Source organism: Rhinolophus sinicus, linkage group LG13, assembly GCF_036562045.2.
Source record: "Rhinolophus sinicus isolate RSC01 linkage group LG13, ASM3656204v1, whole genome shotgun sequence".
In the NCBI taxonomy this organism is placed as follows: Eukaryota; Metazoa; Chordata; class Mammalia; order Chiroptera; family Rhinolophidae; genus Rhinolophus; species Rhinolophus sinicus.
In genome coordinates, this window is record NC_133762.1 from 4,710,270 (window position 1) to 4,727,172 (window position 16,903).

General features: G+C 46.8%; 1 protein-coding gene across 6 annotated transcripts; it reads left to right on the forward strand.

Annotated features, from left to right (window-relative positions):
- The first annotated feature begins 222 nt into the window (after positions 1 to 222).
- LYSMD4 (LysM domain containing 4) lies at positions 223 to 6,202 on the forward strand. 6 transcript variants are annotated; one of them, XM_074317467.1, is made up of 4 exons: positions 223 to 339; positions 606 to 749; positions 1,550 to 1,839; positions 3,793 to 6,202. In XM_074317467.1, the coding sequence occupies exons 2-4, from the start codon at positions 635 to 637 to the stop codon at positions 4,402 to 4,404; spliced, it is 1,017 nt and encodes a 338-aa protein (XP_074173568.1). In that variant the 5' UTR covers positions 223 to 339; positions 606 to 634; the 3' UTR covers positions 4,405 to 6,202. The 6 variants fall into 6 exon arrangements, with proteins under 6 accessions (XP_074173568.1, XP_074173570.1, XP_074173569.1 ...); XM_074317469.1 differs by lacking the exon at positions 606 to 749 and having other exon boundaries at positions 234 to 339; XM_074317468.1 differs by lacking the exon at positions 606 to 749 and having other exon boundaries at positions 265 to 339; positions 1,417 to 1,839.
- Positions 6,203 to 16,903: the final 10,701 nt, after the last annotated feature.

Consider the following 16,903-nt stretch of genomic DNA (forward strand, 5'->3'; position numbering starts at 1 on the left):
GCCTTAAAGCGATTTACACAAGCGGCAGGCAGGAGGGCGGGGCGAGGGTCAGGTCCGAAGAGGGGCGGGGTGGACCCCGCCCGGCCCCGCCCCCGCCACGCCCCCGGCCCCGCCCCACACCCGAGCCCCACCCCTAAGCCCTGTGCCTCGCCCCCTCGGCCGCGCTCCTTCAGGTCCTGCGCTGACCTCTCAGGCAGCCGTGCCCGTTCCAGTGCCCGCCCACCGCTGATCTCATTGGCTGCCTTGTTGTCTCCGCCCCCCGAAACCTGCTGATTTTTGCGGCCAATCGGCACGTGCAGTAGTGGCGGCGGCGGATCGCGGCGAATCCTGGGGACTGAGGTACCGGGGCTTGCTGCGGGGTGGGGGGGGGTCTTGGTCCTGGGTGGGGGGCCGCGCGGGCCGCTGCGGACGCCGTGGCTTAATCCGGCTTGTTGGCTCCGGGGCGGGCCACCCTCCTGCAGCTGCAGGGGCGGCGACCGCGACCTTCAAGGGCTGGCCCGAGGTTGGGGTTGGAGGTCAGAGGTCGTGCCTTTGTGGAATGTTGTGCCCCCGCCTGTCTAAGCGCCGAGGCGAGCCGCTCCCCGTTTTTCTTTTTTTCCTGTCAGCTCGTGTTTGGCGACCCCTCCCTTCTTTCATGGAAGGAACACTGAGGGAAACTGAGGCCTGGGAGCCGCCGGCGTCCCTTGCGGACCCTGAGTTCGGACCGGAAGGCGTGGCCCCAAAGTCTGGCCGCCTCCTCCCACCTCCGGGCAAGCGGGGGCTTTAGGGTGCGAGGAGGGGGATGGGGGCGACCGGCTCGGGTGGGGAGGGCTCGCGCCGGGGCCGCGGGCTGTCGCCGGATGGGCCGCTTCCCTGTGGCTCCGAAGGGCCGCGATGCCAGCTCTTTTTGCGGCTGTCATTCCCCGTATTTGATATTTCATTTCTGGACTCTGATTCGGTTAATTTGTGGCTTTTGCACTTGGGCTGAAAGTGAAAATTAAAAACCAGACGTGGGATGTAATGAAGCCAAAGGGACTTGTGAGAAACTGAACGAATTTCTTAGTTTGGCAGGAATTGTCCCCTCACGTGCCCTCCACAGTATATAATTGAAGCTGTTTCAAAATCAGAGTGTTTTACTCTCTTAGTTCCTCTAAGCAGGTGGCCTCAGTGACGATACTTTGAAATATGTAAAGTCGAACGAGAATTTTTTGTACGATGGTTGTGAATTAAGATTCTCAGTGCAAGGATCCCAGCTACTTCTTCACCACGCGGAGACCACGACGAGAAGTTGTTTGTCTATATTTGTGGGGTTGGGGGAGACACCGGTGGGGAGGAGGAATAAGGGGAGAAGGGGGCTTCTTTTGTGTTCTGCACGAAATAATGCAGTTCGGCAAATAAAAACACCATGTTTCTTCTATCTCTCACCTTCCATTGCAGCATCAAACCCGGATGGTATTTGTTCAGTATTTACACTGATTAGGGAAAAGAGGAACGTCTAACAAGACACTGTAATGTAGTTGGAGGCCTGACTGTGCTTTGTGTGGAATTAACCCTGGGGTTTGGTTTTCAGTTAAGAAAATGAGGCAGAAGGGAATGATAACCAAGACCTTCCAAGGCCCGGCCATGGTCTGTCGGACTCCGACCAGCCAAGTTTACATGTTTGAGAACGGCGGTGGGGACTCGGGGGATTCCTCTGAGGAAGAGTCCCACCCTGTGGCTCTGCGGCCCCGGCGCAAGGAGCGCCAGAAGAAGGGTGCCCACCACCCTCAGCAGCCAGGAGCAGGCAACGTGGTGCTGCTGCAGCGGGAGCTGGCCCAGGAGGACAGCCTCAACAAGCTCGCTCTTCAGTACGGCTGCCAAGTAAGACATCCCACAGGTGAAGGGGCCGCCCGCCCTTCAACCCCTGTCCATGTACAGGATGTCACCGAGGAGCGTCCTGACCCCCACAGATGGTGGGGAGAGGCCTCCTGATGGAAGGCGGGTGGTAGTACGTTTAGGTCTGAAATCTGGGATCCTAACGAGTGAATATCACGTGGGTGATGATGCTGGGTCCTCTTTGCAGAATACTTCTGTTCATCCCTATGCCTCCAAACTGAAATTCTGAAACCTTTTTTTTTTTTTTTGAGCACATTTTATTTAAGACCTAACGGGGCCAGAGATGTCAGGGAAGATTTACCCAAGGTTTCTTTGGTATGCTTGCTTTTTTGGCTACTTCTCTTTTTCTGACCCTTTCTTGCTGGTTGTACCTTAGCTCATTGGTAACGTTTTCCCTTCTGTCTTTTAGAACTGTATGATCTTAGCCTTTGTGTGCTGTTCGTCTGTATAACACGGTTTCTCTCTTTAATTGTTTTTGGCATTCAGAGGGATTAACAATGGCAAAGTAAGTAGGAAATATTTATAGAATCGCTGCATTTCCCCCCTGGTTTGAAACTGTTTCATTTTGCTAACACTGTGCTACAACTTTTTATGGCTTTCTCTAAGGCTATCTAAGCAACTTATTTTAAAAATCTTTTCCTCAAAATGTCTGTCATTTATCTAACAAGATTCAAATGGTTAAACACATGTATGGGGTATTGTGTTGTTTCCCTAGGGATGTGGAGACCATCCAGGGACACACAGTAGGATCTTTAAATTGTATTGAGATTTATATATTTGACTCTCATAATCAGCTTCTGTAGGCATATTGTATGGTTTGTAGAACATGAGCTGAAAAATGAATCCTATCCCACGAAGACCTGAATAGATTCAGTGGGCTGTGTGGCATAGTGATGTTTAATAAACCTGTGAAGGCTGTAACACCTCCAATAAATGATCAGTTTTTAAAGTAAATAAGTTTGATATTAGTTTATTAGGGACAAAGACAGAAAGACCTCCAGCATCTTATGCTCTAGTTTCAGGACATAATAAAGTTAAAATGTCCCTCACCCCAATTTCATTGGATGATTGAAAACAGTTGCTAAATTAAAATAACGGAGATGATTCATTTGAATAAGTCTCTATGTGAAGGTCTATTGGCTGTATTTACATTCTCTAAGTGGATTTTCGAGTTAAAACTGGGGAGTCCCCATCTCTGATCCTTTCAGTAAGTTTTCAAACATTAGCTTGAGGGTTTATCTTTGACTTACACTTCTCTCTCCCCTCCTTAAATCTTAGGGTTTGATTATGGCAGGAGTTTGTCATGAACTGTTTTACTTTATAAAACTCACAATGGTGTTCCCTTCTCCTCTGGTCCTAATATTGCAATAGAAAATTTCAGGCCATAGTTTTCAACTTGATTCGTGATTCCTTACGTATTTCTAATTATCCTAAGAAGTGTTGTGAAATCCTCCAAGTGGATTAACTCTGGGTCACTTTGATTGGAAAAAATAAGTTCATATGCCATGCAACACTTCTGAAAACGAAAAGGCTCTGAGTGTCTGCCTAGCCGGCTAAAGCTTTGTGCTTGTTGACCTCTACTCGTGTTAACGGCCCTGCTGAATTGGGTTCTGATGCGGGAGAGAGGTCAGCCAGACGGGGGCGCTGTTGCCTCAAAAGTGAAAAGAAGCAGAAAGGGCAAAGGCACTGTCTCTACCACCATGGTCGTATTTCACCTGATAGCATTTTGTTGCACTTGACACAAACAAAACAGCCTTCTCTGAAACCGTTCTTAAATTGTTCAAACTTGTAAATCTATAGGCGCAGTTTTCAGTGTTCATCTTAAGCAGGGTGGGCTTGGACCATCGTCTGGAAAGGTTAAGAGCCACTCTTTGGATATTCTAATAGTTCTCCGGAGCTCTGGGTATTTTGTGATGTTTGTCTCCATGGCTTCCCTAGGTCGCAGATATCAAGAAAGCCAACAACTTCATCAGAGAACAAGACTTATATGCTCTGAAGTCTATTAAGATTCCAGTGAAAAGCCATGGGATCCTAACAGAGACCCATAAGGAGCTCAGACCCCTTCTGAGCCCCTCCTCAGAGACCACAGTGACCTTTGAGGAGCAGCCAGACCAAGACCCAGCGGCTGTAAGCGCCAGTGCCCCGTCCAACTCGCTGACGTCTTTCTTTAAGGGCATCGACCAGAATATCGAGAGTGCAGTGCAGTCAGAAATCTTTATAAATGAGGGTTACTGTGGAGAGACCTCCCGTCAGCCATTCCCCCCGGCTCTTCCCAAGCCCCCGACACCTGGGGCGGACTGCGGCCTTCAGTGGTGGAATGCTGTTGTCATCATGCTTCTCGTTGGGATCGTTTTACCATTGTTTTATTTGGTCTATTTTAAAATACAAGCTACCAGCGAGAACCCTAGTAGCTTGAACACAACTGCTGCCCCCAATGGCTCGATGGCCGTGAGTGCAGTTCCGGGGCACACCCCCAAACTGGTGATTGGGGTGCCGGCCATCCCCTCTCCAGACAGCCAGTTCAGGCCAACCTCCTGGCTGGGGAACTAGCTGTGGTGGTTTCTGCAGAAGCGGCTAGAGCAGCTGGGCCCCTGCCGTGCGTCCGCTGCCACTGGCCAGGTCCTAGGATGCTGCATTTGCTTTGTGACGTGGACACGTCTCAGAAGCCACCGTTGTGCTGTCAGTTAACATTCGCCCTAATAAATAGCCTCACCTAATCCAGGCTGGCGGAGCCAAATAGCAGCAGCTTCAGCCTCCTAGATCTAGAATGATGAGAGACATTTACATGGGATGGATGTCATTGCTTGGCATGTAGTGGACTGGCCATGAGTCTTCACAGCAGCGCACTGCGGGCCCCCAGGTTGGACGTGCTCGGACGGAGAGGAATGGCCTTGGCACACGGACCTGCGGCATGGGAGCTCCTGGGCTCGGTTTTGGGTGCCTGGCTGTTGGCAGTGTCCCCTGCTTGCCATGGAGGGATGGCTGGCTCTGACAAACGGTGTTCTCTGTCTCCCTGGCAAAGGCGCTATGCTGTCTGATAGTGGTGAATGTCACCCAGTTCTAGAGCGTGCCAGGCTGCGTTAACAGTGACACCCTGCTTCATTATTGCCCCACCAGTTAGCCTTTTGGAGGCAGCGTCACTCGTCAAATCGGAACAGTCCCGAATGCTAATTGCTGTGTTACTGAGCAGACAGCAGTTCTGACCTTCGTGCTGTCAGAGCTCCCCAGTCTGACACATGTGTGTCTGAAGCTGCTGCGTGGCACGGCCAGCACCTCCTGCCAGGACATTTGGGGGCTGGTGCCCACTTTCGCCTGAGGAGCACCCCCACAGCAGTCGCCAGCTGGCTGCCCTGTCAGCATTCTTGGAAGTTCTTGGTAGCCAGTGTTAGGAGCTGAGCAGCGAGAAGGATGAGTGCCAGTCACCGAGGTCCCACCAAGGGACACTTCTAAGGCCACGCGGTCACGGTCTGGCATTGCCACGAGCAGCAGCCCCCATGCACACCTGGAGGGGTAGTGCAGGGCGAATGCTGGGCTCCCTGCTGTCTCCCCGACTCCATCCTTAGGGTTTGTAGAGGAACGGGGTGAGTGTATGTTAGGGTGAAAAACACTGCAGTGGAGCTTATAACGCTCAAAGACCAACACGTCACAGGTGGCCGAGAGGTGACCCTTGCTGTGAATGGCCATGGCAGGGGCCTGATCCCTGCCAGTCTGAGGTTTGCCCATCTCCCCTTCCGGGAACAGTGGTGCTCGCTGCGGAGGCTGGAGAGGGGGCCCTAGGTTGGCCTCTGAGGACCTGCAGGTGGGGAGAGGGGCGCTGGCTGAGAGCCTGCTGTGGCAGGAGCCCATGTTGGTCCCACTGAGGAGTGGAAAGAGGTGAGTGGCTCAGCCTCCGAGAGGCCTGTCTCCAGGAAGGAGGTGCTGAGCTGTGGGCATGGCGTACACTCTCGGCTCCTGAGCCTAGTGACACACTGAGATCTCACCATGTAGGAAGACGGGCGTGTGGCAGAAGACCTCTTGAGAGAGGCTTCCAACATCTCGGTCTGGTGACAAACGAGTCGCCAGGGTTCAGTGACTCACTTTAAAGGAGTCTGTTCTTCAAAACCAAAATGGTTTTCAGGACAGAGGAACGTAGGAACCTTTGGTACAGATGTTTTGATTATAAAAATTCTTCTCCAGCCCAGTGTTTGTCACTGCCCCCTGAGGGCCACAGCTCTCTGTTTGGCGTCATTCCTTTCACCAGGGGGGCTCAGAGTCGTATGTGAAAATGACTTTTGCCAGGCAAAGAATGAATAACTGTATCCTTTACTTTTTTCAAATGGAATAAAATCATTTCTTCTGTGAAGGAAAATCGATTCCTCTTTTTTTAACTTGGGGGTTGATAACTGAGAACAAGAAGATGTGGGAGGCGTCTGCTGTGCCCAGGGGGTGGGGCCTGCCCAGGGCTTGTGCCCCAGGTTACCCCACAGGTGAAGAACACAAAGTGGGAAGCAGCACAGCCCGGCTGACTGGTCTACATAACATGCTTTAAAATTGTTTTATTAGGTCTATATACGAGACGCCTTGAAGCTCATTTTGTACGTATTGTTCTCCTTTTGTAGTGTCTTTGGGGAGCTCATGTATAAGTAAATGATTAGATTTGTTACAGTCGTCAGTCCTTTGGGTTGAACTACAGTCCTTAATGTGGGAGCCTAGGGAGTCCACACTCGGGGAGACCCGGCTGCAGAGACGCAGCAGAAGTCTCGGGGTCACCCAGGCCTCTGTTCAGGAAGGTGGGTCTTTAAACTGCCTCTGCGTTAATTGTGAAGACCGCCTGGGGTTGACGGAGAGAATGACGTGCCTGAGACATTACTGAGATGTGATGGACCTACGCACGTGTAAGTTTAAGGTTACAGTGTAATGATTGCACTTACATACGTTGTGAAATGATCTCCACAGTATACGTTTAGCTAATGTCCGTCATCCCATAGATACAAGAGAAAAAGAAGAACAAATGCTTTTGTCCTCGTGATGAGAACTAGGACGTGCTCTCTCAACAACTTGCATCTCCACCGCACAGCGTGTTCGCTGTACACGCCGTCCCCTGTACTTACTTACCTCATAACGGGAACTCGGTGCCTTCTGACCACCTTCCAGTTTGCCCTCCGCCTCCTGCCTGCCTCTGCGGACCACAAATCTGATCTCTTTCTTGATGAGTTCAGTTTCTTTATTTTTTATAATTCACGGTGAGGTCATACAGTATTTGTTTTCCCTGACTGACTTATTTCGCTTAGCGTACTGCCCTCTAGGCCCATTGGTCTCAAATGGCAGGATTCCCTTTCTTATGGCTGAGTAATATTTCACTGTGTGTGTGTATCACACCTTCTGTATCCATTCATCCATTGAGGGACATTTAGGTTGTTTCCGTGTCGTGGCTGTTGTAACTAAAGGTGCCGTGAACGTGGGGATGCAGATGTCTCTTCACCATGCTGGTTTCATTTCCTCTGGTTATATTCCCGGAGGTGGAATCGCTGGATATGATAGTCCTAGTTTTAATTTCTTGTGGAACCTCCATAACTGTTTACCGTAGCAGCTCTACCAGGTGACAGCGCCACCAACCCTGCATAAGGGTTCCCTTTTCTCCATATCCTCACCCGCATTTATCATCTCCTGACTTTTTTGATGATGGCTGTTCTAACAGGCATGAGATGATATTTTCCTGTGGTTTTGATTTGCATGATGAGCGATGTTGAGCATCTTTTCATGTACCTGTTGGCCTTTTGTATAACTTCTTTGGGAAAAATGTCTGTTCGGGTCCTTTGCCCATTTTTAATCGGATTATTTGTTTTTATGCTAATGAGTTACATATGAGTTCTTTATATATTTTGGATATTAACCCCTTATTAGATAAGGATTTTGCAAATATTTTTCCCATTCCATAGGTGATCTTTATATTTCATTTATTTTGCTGTGTAGAAGCTCTTTAGTTTGATGTAGTCCCACTTATTTTTTGATATATATGTTGGCTTGTGCTTTAGTTGCCATATCCAAAAAAAAATCATTGCCAAGACCAATGTCAGGGAACTTCCTGCCTATGTTTTCTTCCAGGAGTTGTATGGTTTTCAGTCTTACGTTCAAGGTTTTCATCCATTTTGAGTTAATTTTTGTGAGTGGTTTAAGACAGGGCTTTATTATTCTTTACATGGGAATATCCAGTTTTCCCAGCACCATTTATTGAAGAGACTGTCTTTTCTCCATCGGGTAGTCTTGGCTCCCTTAGGAAATTTTATTTGACTCTGTATACGTGTATGTTTATTTCTGGGCTTGATGCCGTTGCATTGGCGGGGTCTGCCTGAATGCCATTACCAATATTGTTTTGATTACTGCAGCTGGATACTATACCTTGCAATCAGGAAGTATAGTGCCTCTTGCCTTGTACTTCTTTCTTAGGATTGCTTTGTCTCTTTGGAGTCTTTTGTGCTTCTATATAAGTTTTAGGATTGTTTTTTCTACTTCCATGAAAAATGCCATTGGAATCTCAATAGAGATAGCATTGAATCTACAGATGCTTTTGAGTAATATGGAAATTTCAGCCATATTAAATCTCCTGATCCACGCACACACCTTTCCATTTATTTGTATCTTCTTTGATTTCTTTCATCACTTTGTGTAGTTTTCAGTGTAGAGATCGTTCACCTCCTTGGTTAAATTTATTCCCTTGTATTTTATTGTTCTTGATGCTGTTGTCAATGGGATCATTTTCTTTTTCTTTTCAGATAATTCATTGTTAGTGTGTACAGGCACCACTGGTTTTTGTATGTTAATTTTATATCCTGGCTCTTCACTGAATCTATTGATTAGATCTAACAGTGCTTTTGGTGGTCTTTAGGATTTTGTATATATAAAATTGTCATCTGCAAGTAGAGACAAATGTACTTCTTTTCCAATGCTGATGCTTTTTATTAGGTTGGTGCAAAAGTAATTGCAATTTCAAAGGTTAAAAAAAAAAAATTTGCAAAAACCGTAATGACTTTTGCACCAGCCTAATATTTCTTGTTCTTTTTTTTTTATTTATTTATTTTTATTTCTTGTTCTTGCCTGAGTGCTCTTGGCCAGGACATCGCCCACTGTGTGGAATAGGAGCGAGGGCACCTTTCTCTTGTTCCTGATCTCAGAGGAGAAGCGTGCAGCCTTTCACCATTAGCCGTGATGTTAGCTGCAGGCTTGTCATCTATCGCCTTTATTATGTCGAGGTACATTCCTTCTATACCTAATTGGTTAAGAGTTTTTACAACGAATGGATGTTGAGTTTTGTCAGATGCTTTTTTTCTGCGTCTGTTGAGCTGATCGTATGATTTTTAATTTTCATGTGGTTCGTGATGTGTATCAGTTGATTGATTTGAGGATGTTGGACCATTCTTGCATCCTTGGAATAAATCCCACTTTATGGTGTATGGTCCTTTTAATGTGTTGCTGAATTTGGTCTGTTAGTATTTTATTGAGAATTTTTGCATCTGTATTCATCAGGGATATTGGCCTGTAGTTTTATCTTCTGGCTTTGGTATCAGGGTAATGCTGGCTTTTAAAATTAGTTTGGGAGTGTTCTGTCATCTTTGATTTTTGGAACAACTTGAGAAGGATTGGCATTAATTCTTTAAATGTTTGGTAAAATTCACCAGCAAAGCCATCTGGTCCTGGGCTTTCTGTGTTGACAGATTTTGATTACTGATTCGGTCTCGTTACTAGTAATTGATCTGTCCAGATTTTCTGTTCCTGAATCAGTTTTGGTGGGTTGTGTTAAGAATTTTTCCATTTCTTCTAGGTTGTCCAGGTGTTTGTCATATAGTTCATAGGTGTCTTTTAATGATCCTTTGTATTTGTGTGGTGTCAGTTGTAATGTCTCCTTTTTTCATTTATATTTTTTGTTGACTCGAGTCTTCTTTCTTAGTGTAGCTAAGGTTTGTCAATTTTGTTCATCATTTTTATTGTCTTTTCTCTATTTCATGAATCTGCTCTAATCTTCATTATTTCCTTCCTTCTGCTAATTTTGGGCTCAGTTCTTCATTTTTTAATTCCTTGAGACGTAGAGTTAGGTTGTTTATTTGAGAGTTTTAGTTGCTTACTTTTAAAAAATTAAAGTGTAGTTGACATACAATATTATTAGTTTCAGGAGTATAAGATAGCAATTCAGCATTTATACACCTTATGATGTGATCACCATGATAAGTCTAGTAACCATCTGTCATCATACAAAGTTAGTTTCTTTATTGCTGTAAACTGTTACCTCTTAGAACTCTTTTCACTGCATCCCATGGGTTTTGGTATGTTGTGTCTCCATTTTAGTTTGTCTCTAGATACTTTTTTCCTCTTTAATTTCTTCTTTGACCCATTGGTTGTTCAGGAGAGTGTTATGTAATTTCCATGTATTCATGAATTTCTGTTTTCTTCCTGTACTTATGTCTAGTTTCATAACAGTGTATTCAGAGAAAATACTTGGTGTGATTTCAGTCTTGGATTTGCTAAGACTTTTTGTGCCTAACATATGGTCTATCCTAGAAAATACTCCATGGGTGCTTGAGAAGAATGTGTATTCTGTTGTTGGATATAATTTATATATCTATTAGGACACTATTTGGTGTATAGTGTCCTTCAAATCTGTTTTATTGATTCTCTGTCTGGATGATCTATTATTGAATGTGGGGTATTAAAGTCCCCAACTGTTATTGTATTGTTTATTTCTCCTTTTAGCTCTGTTAGTTTTTTGCTTTATATATTTAGGTGCTCAATGTTAGGTGCATACATATTTATAATTTTATACCTTTTTGATGGGTTGACCCCTTTATTATTATATAATTACTTTCTTTGTCTCTTTTTACCATTTTTAGTTGAAAATATTTTGTCTGATATAAGTATAGTTACCCCTGATTTTTTTTTTGGCTACCGTTTGCTTGAAATATCTTTTTCCACCCTTTCATTCACAGTCTATGTGAGTCTTTAAGGCTAAAGTGAGTCTCTTGTAGACAGCATATATTCGGATCTTTTTAAAATTTTAATCCATTCCGCTATTCTGTGTCTTTTGATTGGAGAATTTAATCCATTTATGTTTAAAGTAATTATTGATAGGTAAGGACATATTGCCATTTTGTTCATTGTGTCTGGGTGTTTTGTAGATCTATTGTTTCTTCTTATCTTGCTGTCTTTTTGGGACCAGTATGCTTTTATTTCATCATGTTCTTTTCTGTGATTGCCACAGGTTTTCTTTTTGTGGTTCCTAAGAGTCTACATAAAATATCTTAAAATTGTAATACCCTATCTTCTATAGCAGTCCTAAACTTTACACTTTTACCTCTCTTCCCCCTTACAGTTTAGGGTATTGATGTTAAAATGTACATTTGTTTTGTATTGTGTAACCAATAGCAGATTATTGTAGTTATGATTATTTTTATTGTGTTTTTTAACTTTTAAGCTAGGGTTGTAAGTGAATCACGTACCACTATTACCAAATTACAGAATCTAACTTGGACTATATAGCTACCATTACCAGTGAGGTTTTTTGCTACCTTCTTATGTTTTTATGACATTTTTCAGCATCCTTTTACTTTCACTCAAAGAACTCCCAGCATAGAGGGGCTTCTGAGCGCGGGCTCCCAGAGCAAACCCGAAGCCTGGGCATTGCCTTTTTCAGACAACAAATAATCAGTGCTGGTTCCATTTTTAATAGAGCAAGATAAAGGAGCAGATTTCTGTGTAACGTGATGGTGTTGGAATTTGGGTTTCCCAGTCACTTGGCTGGTGTTGAAATGTCGCCGCAGACACGGACAGTGTTTGCAGCTCTGTCAACGAGAAGCTTTTCTCAGAAGGGTTTGCTGCTTCCTTGCAGTTACTGTTCAGGGGCCTGTTCCCTGTGGGGTTTTCTCCAGTGACAGCTGTGGCTTTGATGTCAGTGTCTAAGGAAGCACAGAGAGAACCTTTCACTTCCCTCTCCCGGTCTGTTTTCCACCACTTCTTGGAAGGTTCCTCCTGACACAAGCCAGGGCTTCCTTGATTGTGGAAATGTTTGGCTTAAAGAGTTACAACTGTTGGTGTCTAGGACGGAGTTAGAAATGTTCACGTTCCCTCACAGGAGGATTGGGATGTCTGTCCGTGTTGTTTGGCAGGACCCATCCCTGCTGGCCTAGAGAGGGTGTCAGAGAAGGCAGTGGGCTGACCTCCTACTGGACTGATTTATCTGTTTAGTCAGGTGACATCTATGGAGCACCGGCTCTGTGCCCAGTGCTGGCGGGAGTGGCCTGGAAGATATCCCTGGGAAATAGTCCAGGCTCCGAGCCAGGCCTGGGCTGCAGGGGTGGTGTGTGGAGGGGAGACGTGGGAGGAGACATGTTCAAAGTGACTGAATTGAGAGAAAAGCCACTTGGGTTGGCAGGGGCCGGAGGCTCAGCCTGTGTAGGAAGGACCCAGAGAGATACGAACATTTCTCTTTGGGAAAAGTCTGTGGCCCTAGGAATAAAAATCACCATCTAATCTGTAGCACTCACCAGATGCCGTAAAATGCTCCGAGTGTTATACACCAATCCTTTCATCCTCACGGTAGCCTCGTGAGGTTGGCACTTCTAGTCCCCTTTTACAGATGGACACACTAGCTGTCCAGGATCACATAGCTGGGCACCCAGCCCAGATGCCCCTAAACCCTTTGGCTCGGGTGCTGCTCTGCCACTGGGTGACTGTCCACTGTGGGCCTGGGGGAGGCCACTGATGGCATGACCCAGGTTCACAGAACATGGTGGCCACGCAGGCCTTGATTGCACTGGGCTTCTGGCCTCCCAAGGCAGGGTTTCAGGAAGGGGCACAGCAGAGAGAGGAGAGTTAAGGAAATGTGTACTGGTCCACACGCCGCCCTGGCCAGTCAGTGATGAGAAAAGCCAGATCTGGGGCCTGAGCCCTAAGAACGATAGAATCAGCCTTTCCCTGCCTCGTCTTGGTGGCACCAGTGAGCCAGGCTCCATGGCTCTGAGAAATAATGTCCACCTGTGTCAGGAAAGGAGCCTCCTGAAGGCGTTTCTCTGCCAGTACCCGATGCTGAGACAAGGTTCCTCCCTGCTTATTTCCAGAGAGGGGGGCCGGCCGGCCTCCCCAGGCCAAGCGGGCGCATGGGCTGGGAGCGTGGGGACGGCGTGTGTTTCTGTCTGTTCCAAGCCCGTCGGGGCCAGTGGAGCTCCTGAGAGCGGGGCAGCCCTCCTGTGCAGCTTTGGGCCCCACGGCCCTGGTGATGAGGTACAGCTCCCACCTGTCACCTGTGCCCAGGCCCATCCCTTCTCTGAAAGCGGGGGCCCCCAGGGACTGCTGTCCTTATCACTCTCCGGGGCAGGCATTCCAGATCAGAAAACACTGTTATTTTAAACCCCAATGGACTCCCCTGAATAAGGACCGTGTGCGACCATTCATTTCTTCATTCACAAACCCTCCCGAGCACCAATTCTAGGCCGGGAAGCTGTGGGATAAGACATGGCCCCTGCCCTCCAGGGGTTGGTCGTCTGCTGGGAAAGATAAAGCCTGGTGTAAGAGGGGTGAGGCCCACAAGGGAGATGGATAAGATGACATGTGGGTGATAAAACCAGGAAGGCTTGCTAGGGGAGGTGGCATTTCCGTCACTGACACCTGAAAGGAGGGTGGGGTTGGGTAAAACTGGGATAGATGACTCTCCAGAGTGCTCCCCAGTGTAGACAAAGGCCTGGCTGGGGTCCCTGAACAGGCAGCTCTGGGGGGCCTGGTGGCCCGGAGCGAAGGGACTGTGCATGGAGTTGTGGGAAGTGCTGCAGTCATAGTGGGGCCATTGCAGACAGCCCGGGATCCCATATGTCAGTGACTCGGGCATCGTTTGGTGGCCAGTGGGAAGCTATTTGAAAGTCCAAGCAGTAGAGAGAGTTGGTGAGCGCTGACTCTAAGAATAGCAATCGTGCTGTTTTGAAAAGGAAAAACCTTAAAGAGATATGTGGGCAGAACCAGCCACCTGATTCTGGGGAGCTGGGCTGTGGTTCCCTTCAGAGTTCTTCTGCGTGGGGGTCATTCAGCGTGTAAGGTCTGTAGGTTTCTATGGTTTCATCTAATTTGGAAAACTTGGAGCCACTATTTCTTCAAATAATTTTTTTCTGCTCCTTCTCATCCAGTTACACACATATATTATTAGGCCGTTTGCTGTCCCACAGCTCACAGATGCCTGATTCATTTTTCATTGTCTTCCTCTGTTTAATCTTGGATCATTTCTATTGCGATTTCCTCTGAGTGTCAAATCAGCTAGTAATTCCATTCAGTGCCTCTTCATGACAGGTATTAGTCATCTCTAGAAGTTATGCTTAGGTCTTCTTTTATATCTTTTCTTGCATCATTCTTCTCATATTTTTAAACATGTGGAATATATTTATAATAGCTGTTTTAAAGTCTTTATCTGATCATTCTGTCATTTGTGTCATTTTTGGATCGGTTTGTATTCTTAGATTTTTTTTCTGTTTATGGACTGTATTTTCTTGCTTTTCTGCATGCCAAGTAATTTTTGGTTGGCTGCTAGATAATGGTGAATTTTGTGTTACTGGGTGCTAGATTTTGTTGCCTTTGAATGTTTTGGGGGTTTCTTTGGGGCTTGGAGTCAGTTCGCTCCCTTTGAGGCTAGAGTTTACACTCTGAGGGCCGGTCCGGGGCAGCCCTGACTCCAGGGCTGATGGGCCCCAGTACTGAGCACTGTGTGTGTTGGGAGGTCCCCCCACTCTGGCTCGTGGGAGCAGATTGTTCTCGGCCCCCGTGAGCTCTGGGAATGGCTCCACCTACTTTTCCTGGCTCTGTGGTTTCCTCCTACGCGTGTGCCGGTCACTGCCCAGTCAGGCTTGGGGCATCTCTGTCCAGCATCCCCTTCGCCCATACTCTGTCCCCACAGATTCTAGATGCCCTGTCCTCCTTGAGCTGTAAGCTCCATCTCCCCTGGGCTCTGCGTCGTGCTCTGGAAACGCCAGGCAGTGAGCTGGGCACTCATCACTTCTACCTGTTTTCTTCTCTTCTCAGGGATCACCCTCCTGCACTGCCTGCTGTCCAGGGTCTCCCTCCCATCTTTTGTCTGATCCTTTGCTTGAGGTGAAAGAATACACCCGGTCTGTGTTATTCCCTGTGTCCAGAAGCACAAGTTCCCAGGCCAGAGTTAGGGGAGGGGCAGCCAGAATGGTGGCCCAAGGGGGCGAGACTGGCTCGGAGGCAGATCTGAGGGAGTGGGCCTGTCAGCAGGTTTGGAATTTGGGAGCCTGGACTGGGTCCGGGCACAGGAAGTCGGAGGGGGCAGATCTCCTTGGAGGCGCTTGGGAAAGAGTGCTCTAAATCCCACGCGCTGCACGACAGCTGTGCTGAGGCCGGGAGTGGAGGTGGGTCAGCAAACAGCAACGCCTCCCCTGAAGTGTCCTGTGCCCGGCTCTGGGTTTTGAGTGTTAACTGAGTAGTGGAAAGGACAGCGCGTATACCAGTGGTCCCCCGGCAGTGTCATCCTGTGGTCACTTTGAGATCATTATTTCACCCTCCTCCCTAAATCCTTGCCCCTTCAAAGCAGGTGTCATCAGAACACCGTCCCTGCTGCCCTTCCTTATTGCGTCATCTACACAGCTGGGCTGTCCCGCTCATTTACTGAGGCCTGAATGAGCCCCTGTCCTCATTCTTGGTCTCCAGGTAGGTCAGTGCCTGGCCATCGTTTTCAGGTTGTATCACATGTAGAAATTAAATGTGTACAGCACCCGGAAGGAAACTGGAGGGGATTCGATGATCTTCGTATGAGCCCCAGCATTACAGATAGACAAAGGGCGAAGTCGCCGGTGACTTTTACCCTGTTTTGGCTTGGAAATGATTTAAAGACATGCTTTCTGCTGGTGGGTATGATGTAGAAGAGACGGAGAAATGGATGCCTCCAGAAACAGGACAGTGGCAGGAGAGAAGACGGGCTCCGGCACAGGGCAGGGAAGGCGGAGCGTGAGGGCAGAGTGTGGTCGTCCGTCAGCGCTCCTGGAGAAGAAGTAGAGCGCGTGACCACACTCCTGGGTTTCATGTGGGAAGAACAGGTAGGTCTCATTTGGCTGCGTCTCAATGGAAAATGGGAGAAGAAGTCATCAGCTGGAAAGAAGAGGAAGTGGTGTTGGAGGTTGGAATAGAGGGGAGGGCATATACGCGTGGTGCCAGCCCATGAGGAAGGCCACATCCTAGGGGATTGCAGTTGCATTTCTGGGCCGTGTGGAGAACCTTTCTAAAATTTGTGGTCATGGTGGAATAAAAAATAGAAAGCCCCGAGTTAGACCCAAATGCGTATGGAAACTTATATGGCAAGGTGGGGTAAAGATGAACGTTTGAATAAATGGACACCTAGAGACACTTGGGAAAATATTAGATCCATACATAAGAATAAACTCCAGAAAGATTAGGGATCTAAATATAAAAGGTGAAACCATACTGGTACTAGAAGAAAATGTGGGTGAATTCTCTGACCTTGGTGTAGAAGGATTATAAATTTAACTCAGAATCCAGTCAATAAAAGATTGATAAAAGTACCACAGAAGTCAACTGACAAACTGGGAGAAAATATTCATAGCATATATAGTAAAGGGCTACCATCCGTAATATAAAAAGAACTCTTAAAAACTGAGGGACAGAGATTAAAAACCCAATAGACGAATGGGAAAGAGGCATGAACAGACGATTCACACACAAAAAAGAGATTAAAATAGCCCGCAAAAATATGGGGGAAAAATTCAAATTCACACATAAGAAAGGCATCTTTAAACATGGAGCTATAATTTCTCACATATCAGAAATTAAATGTGTACATTTCTCACATATCAGAAATTAAATGGTAAAAATAAATGAGGTTGTGGGGAAACGTTCTCATACGTTTCTGGAGGAAATGCACATTGGGACAACTCATCTGGAGGCAAATTTGCGAAGACTTACAACTACACATGAACTTACTCAGCAGTTACCCTGAAGATAAATCTCTAACAATGTGACAAGTCATATGCCTACGCTTATTCATTGATACTTGCAAAATACTGGAAAC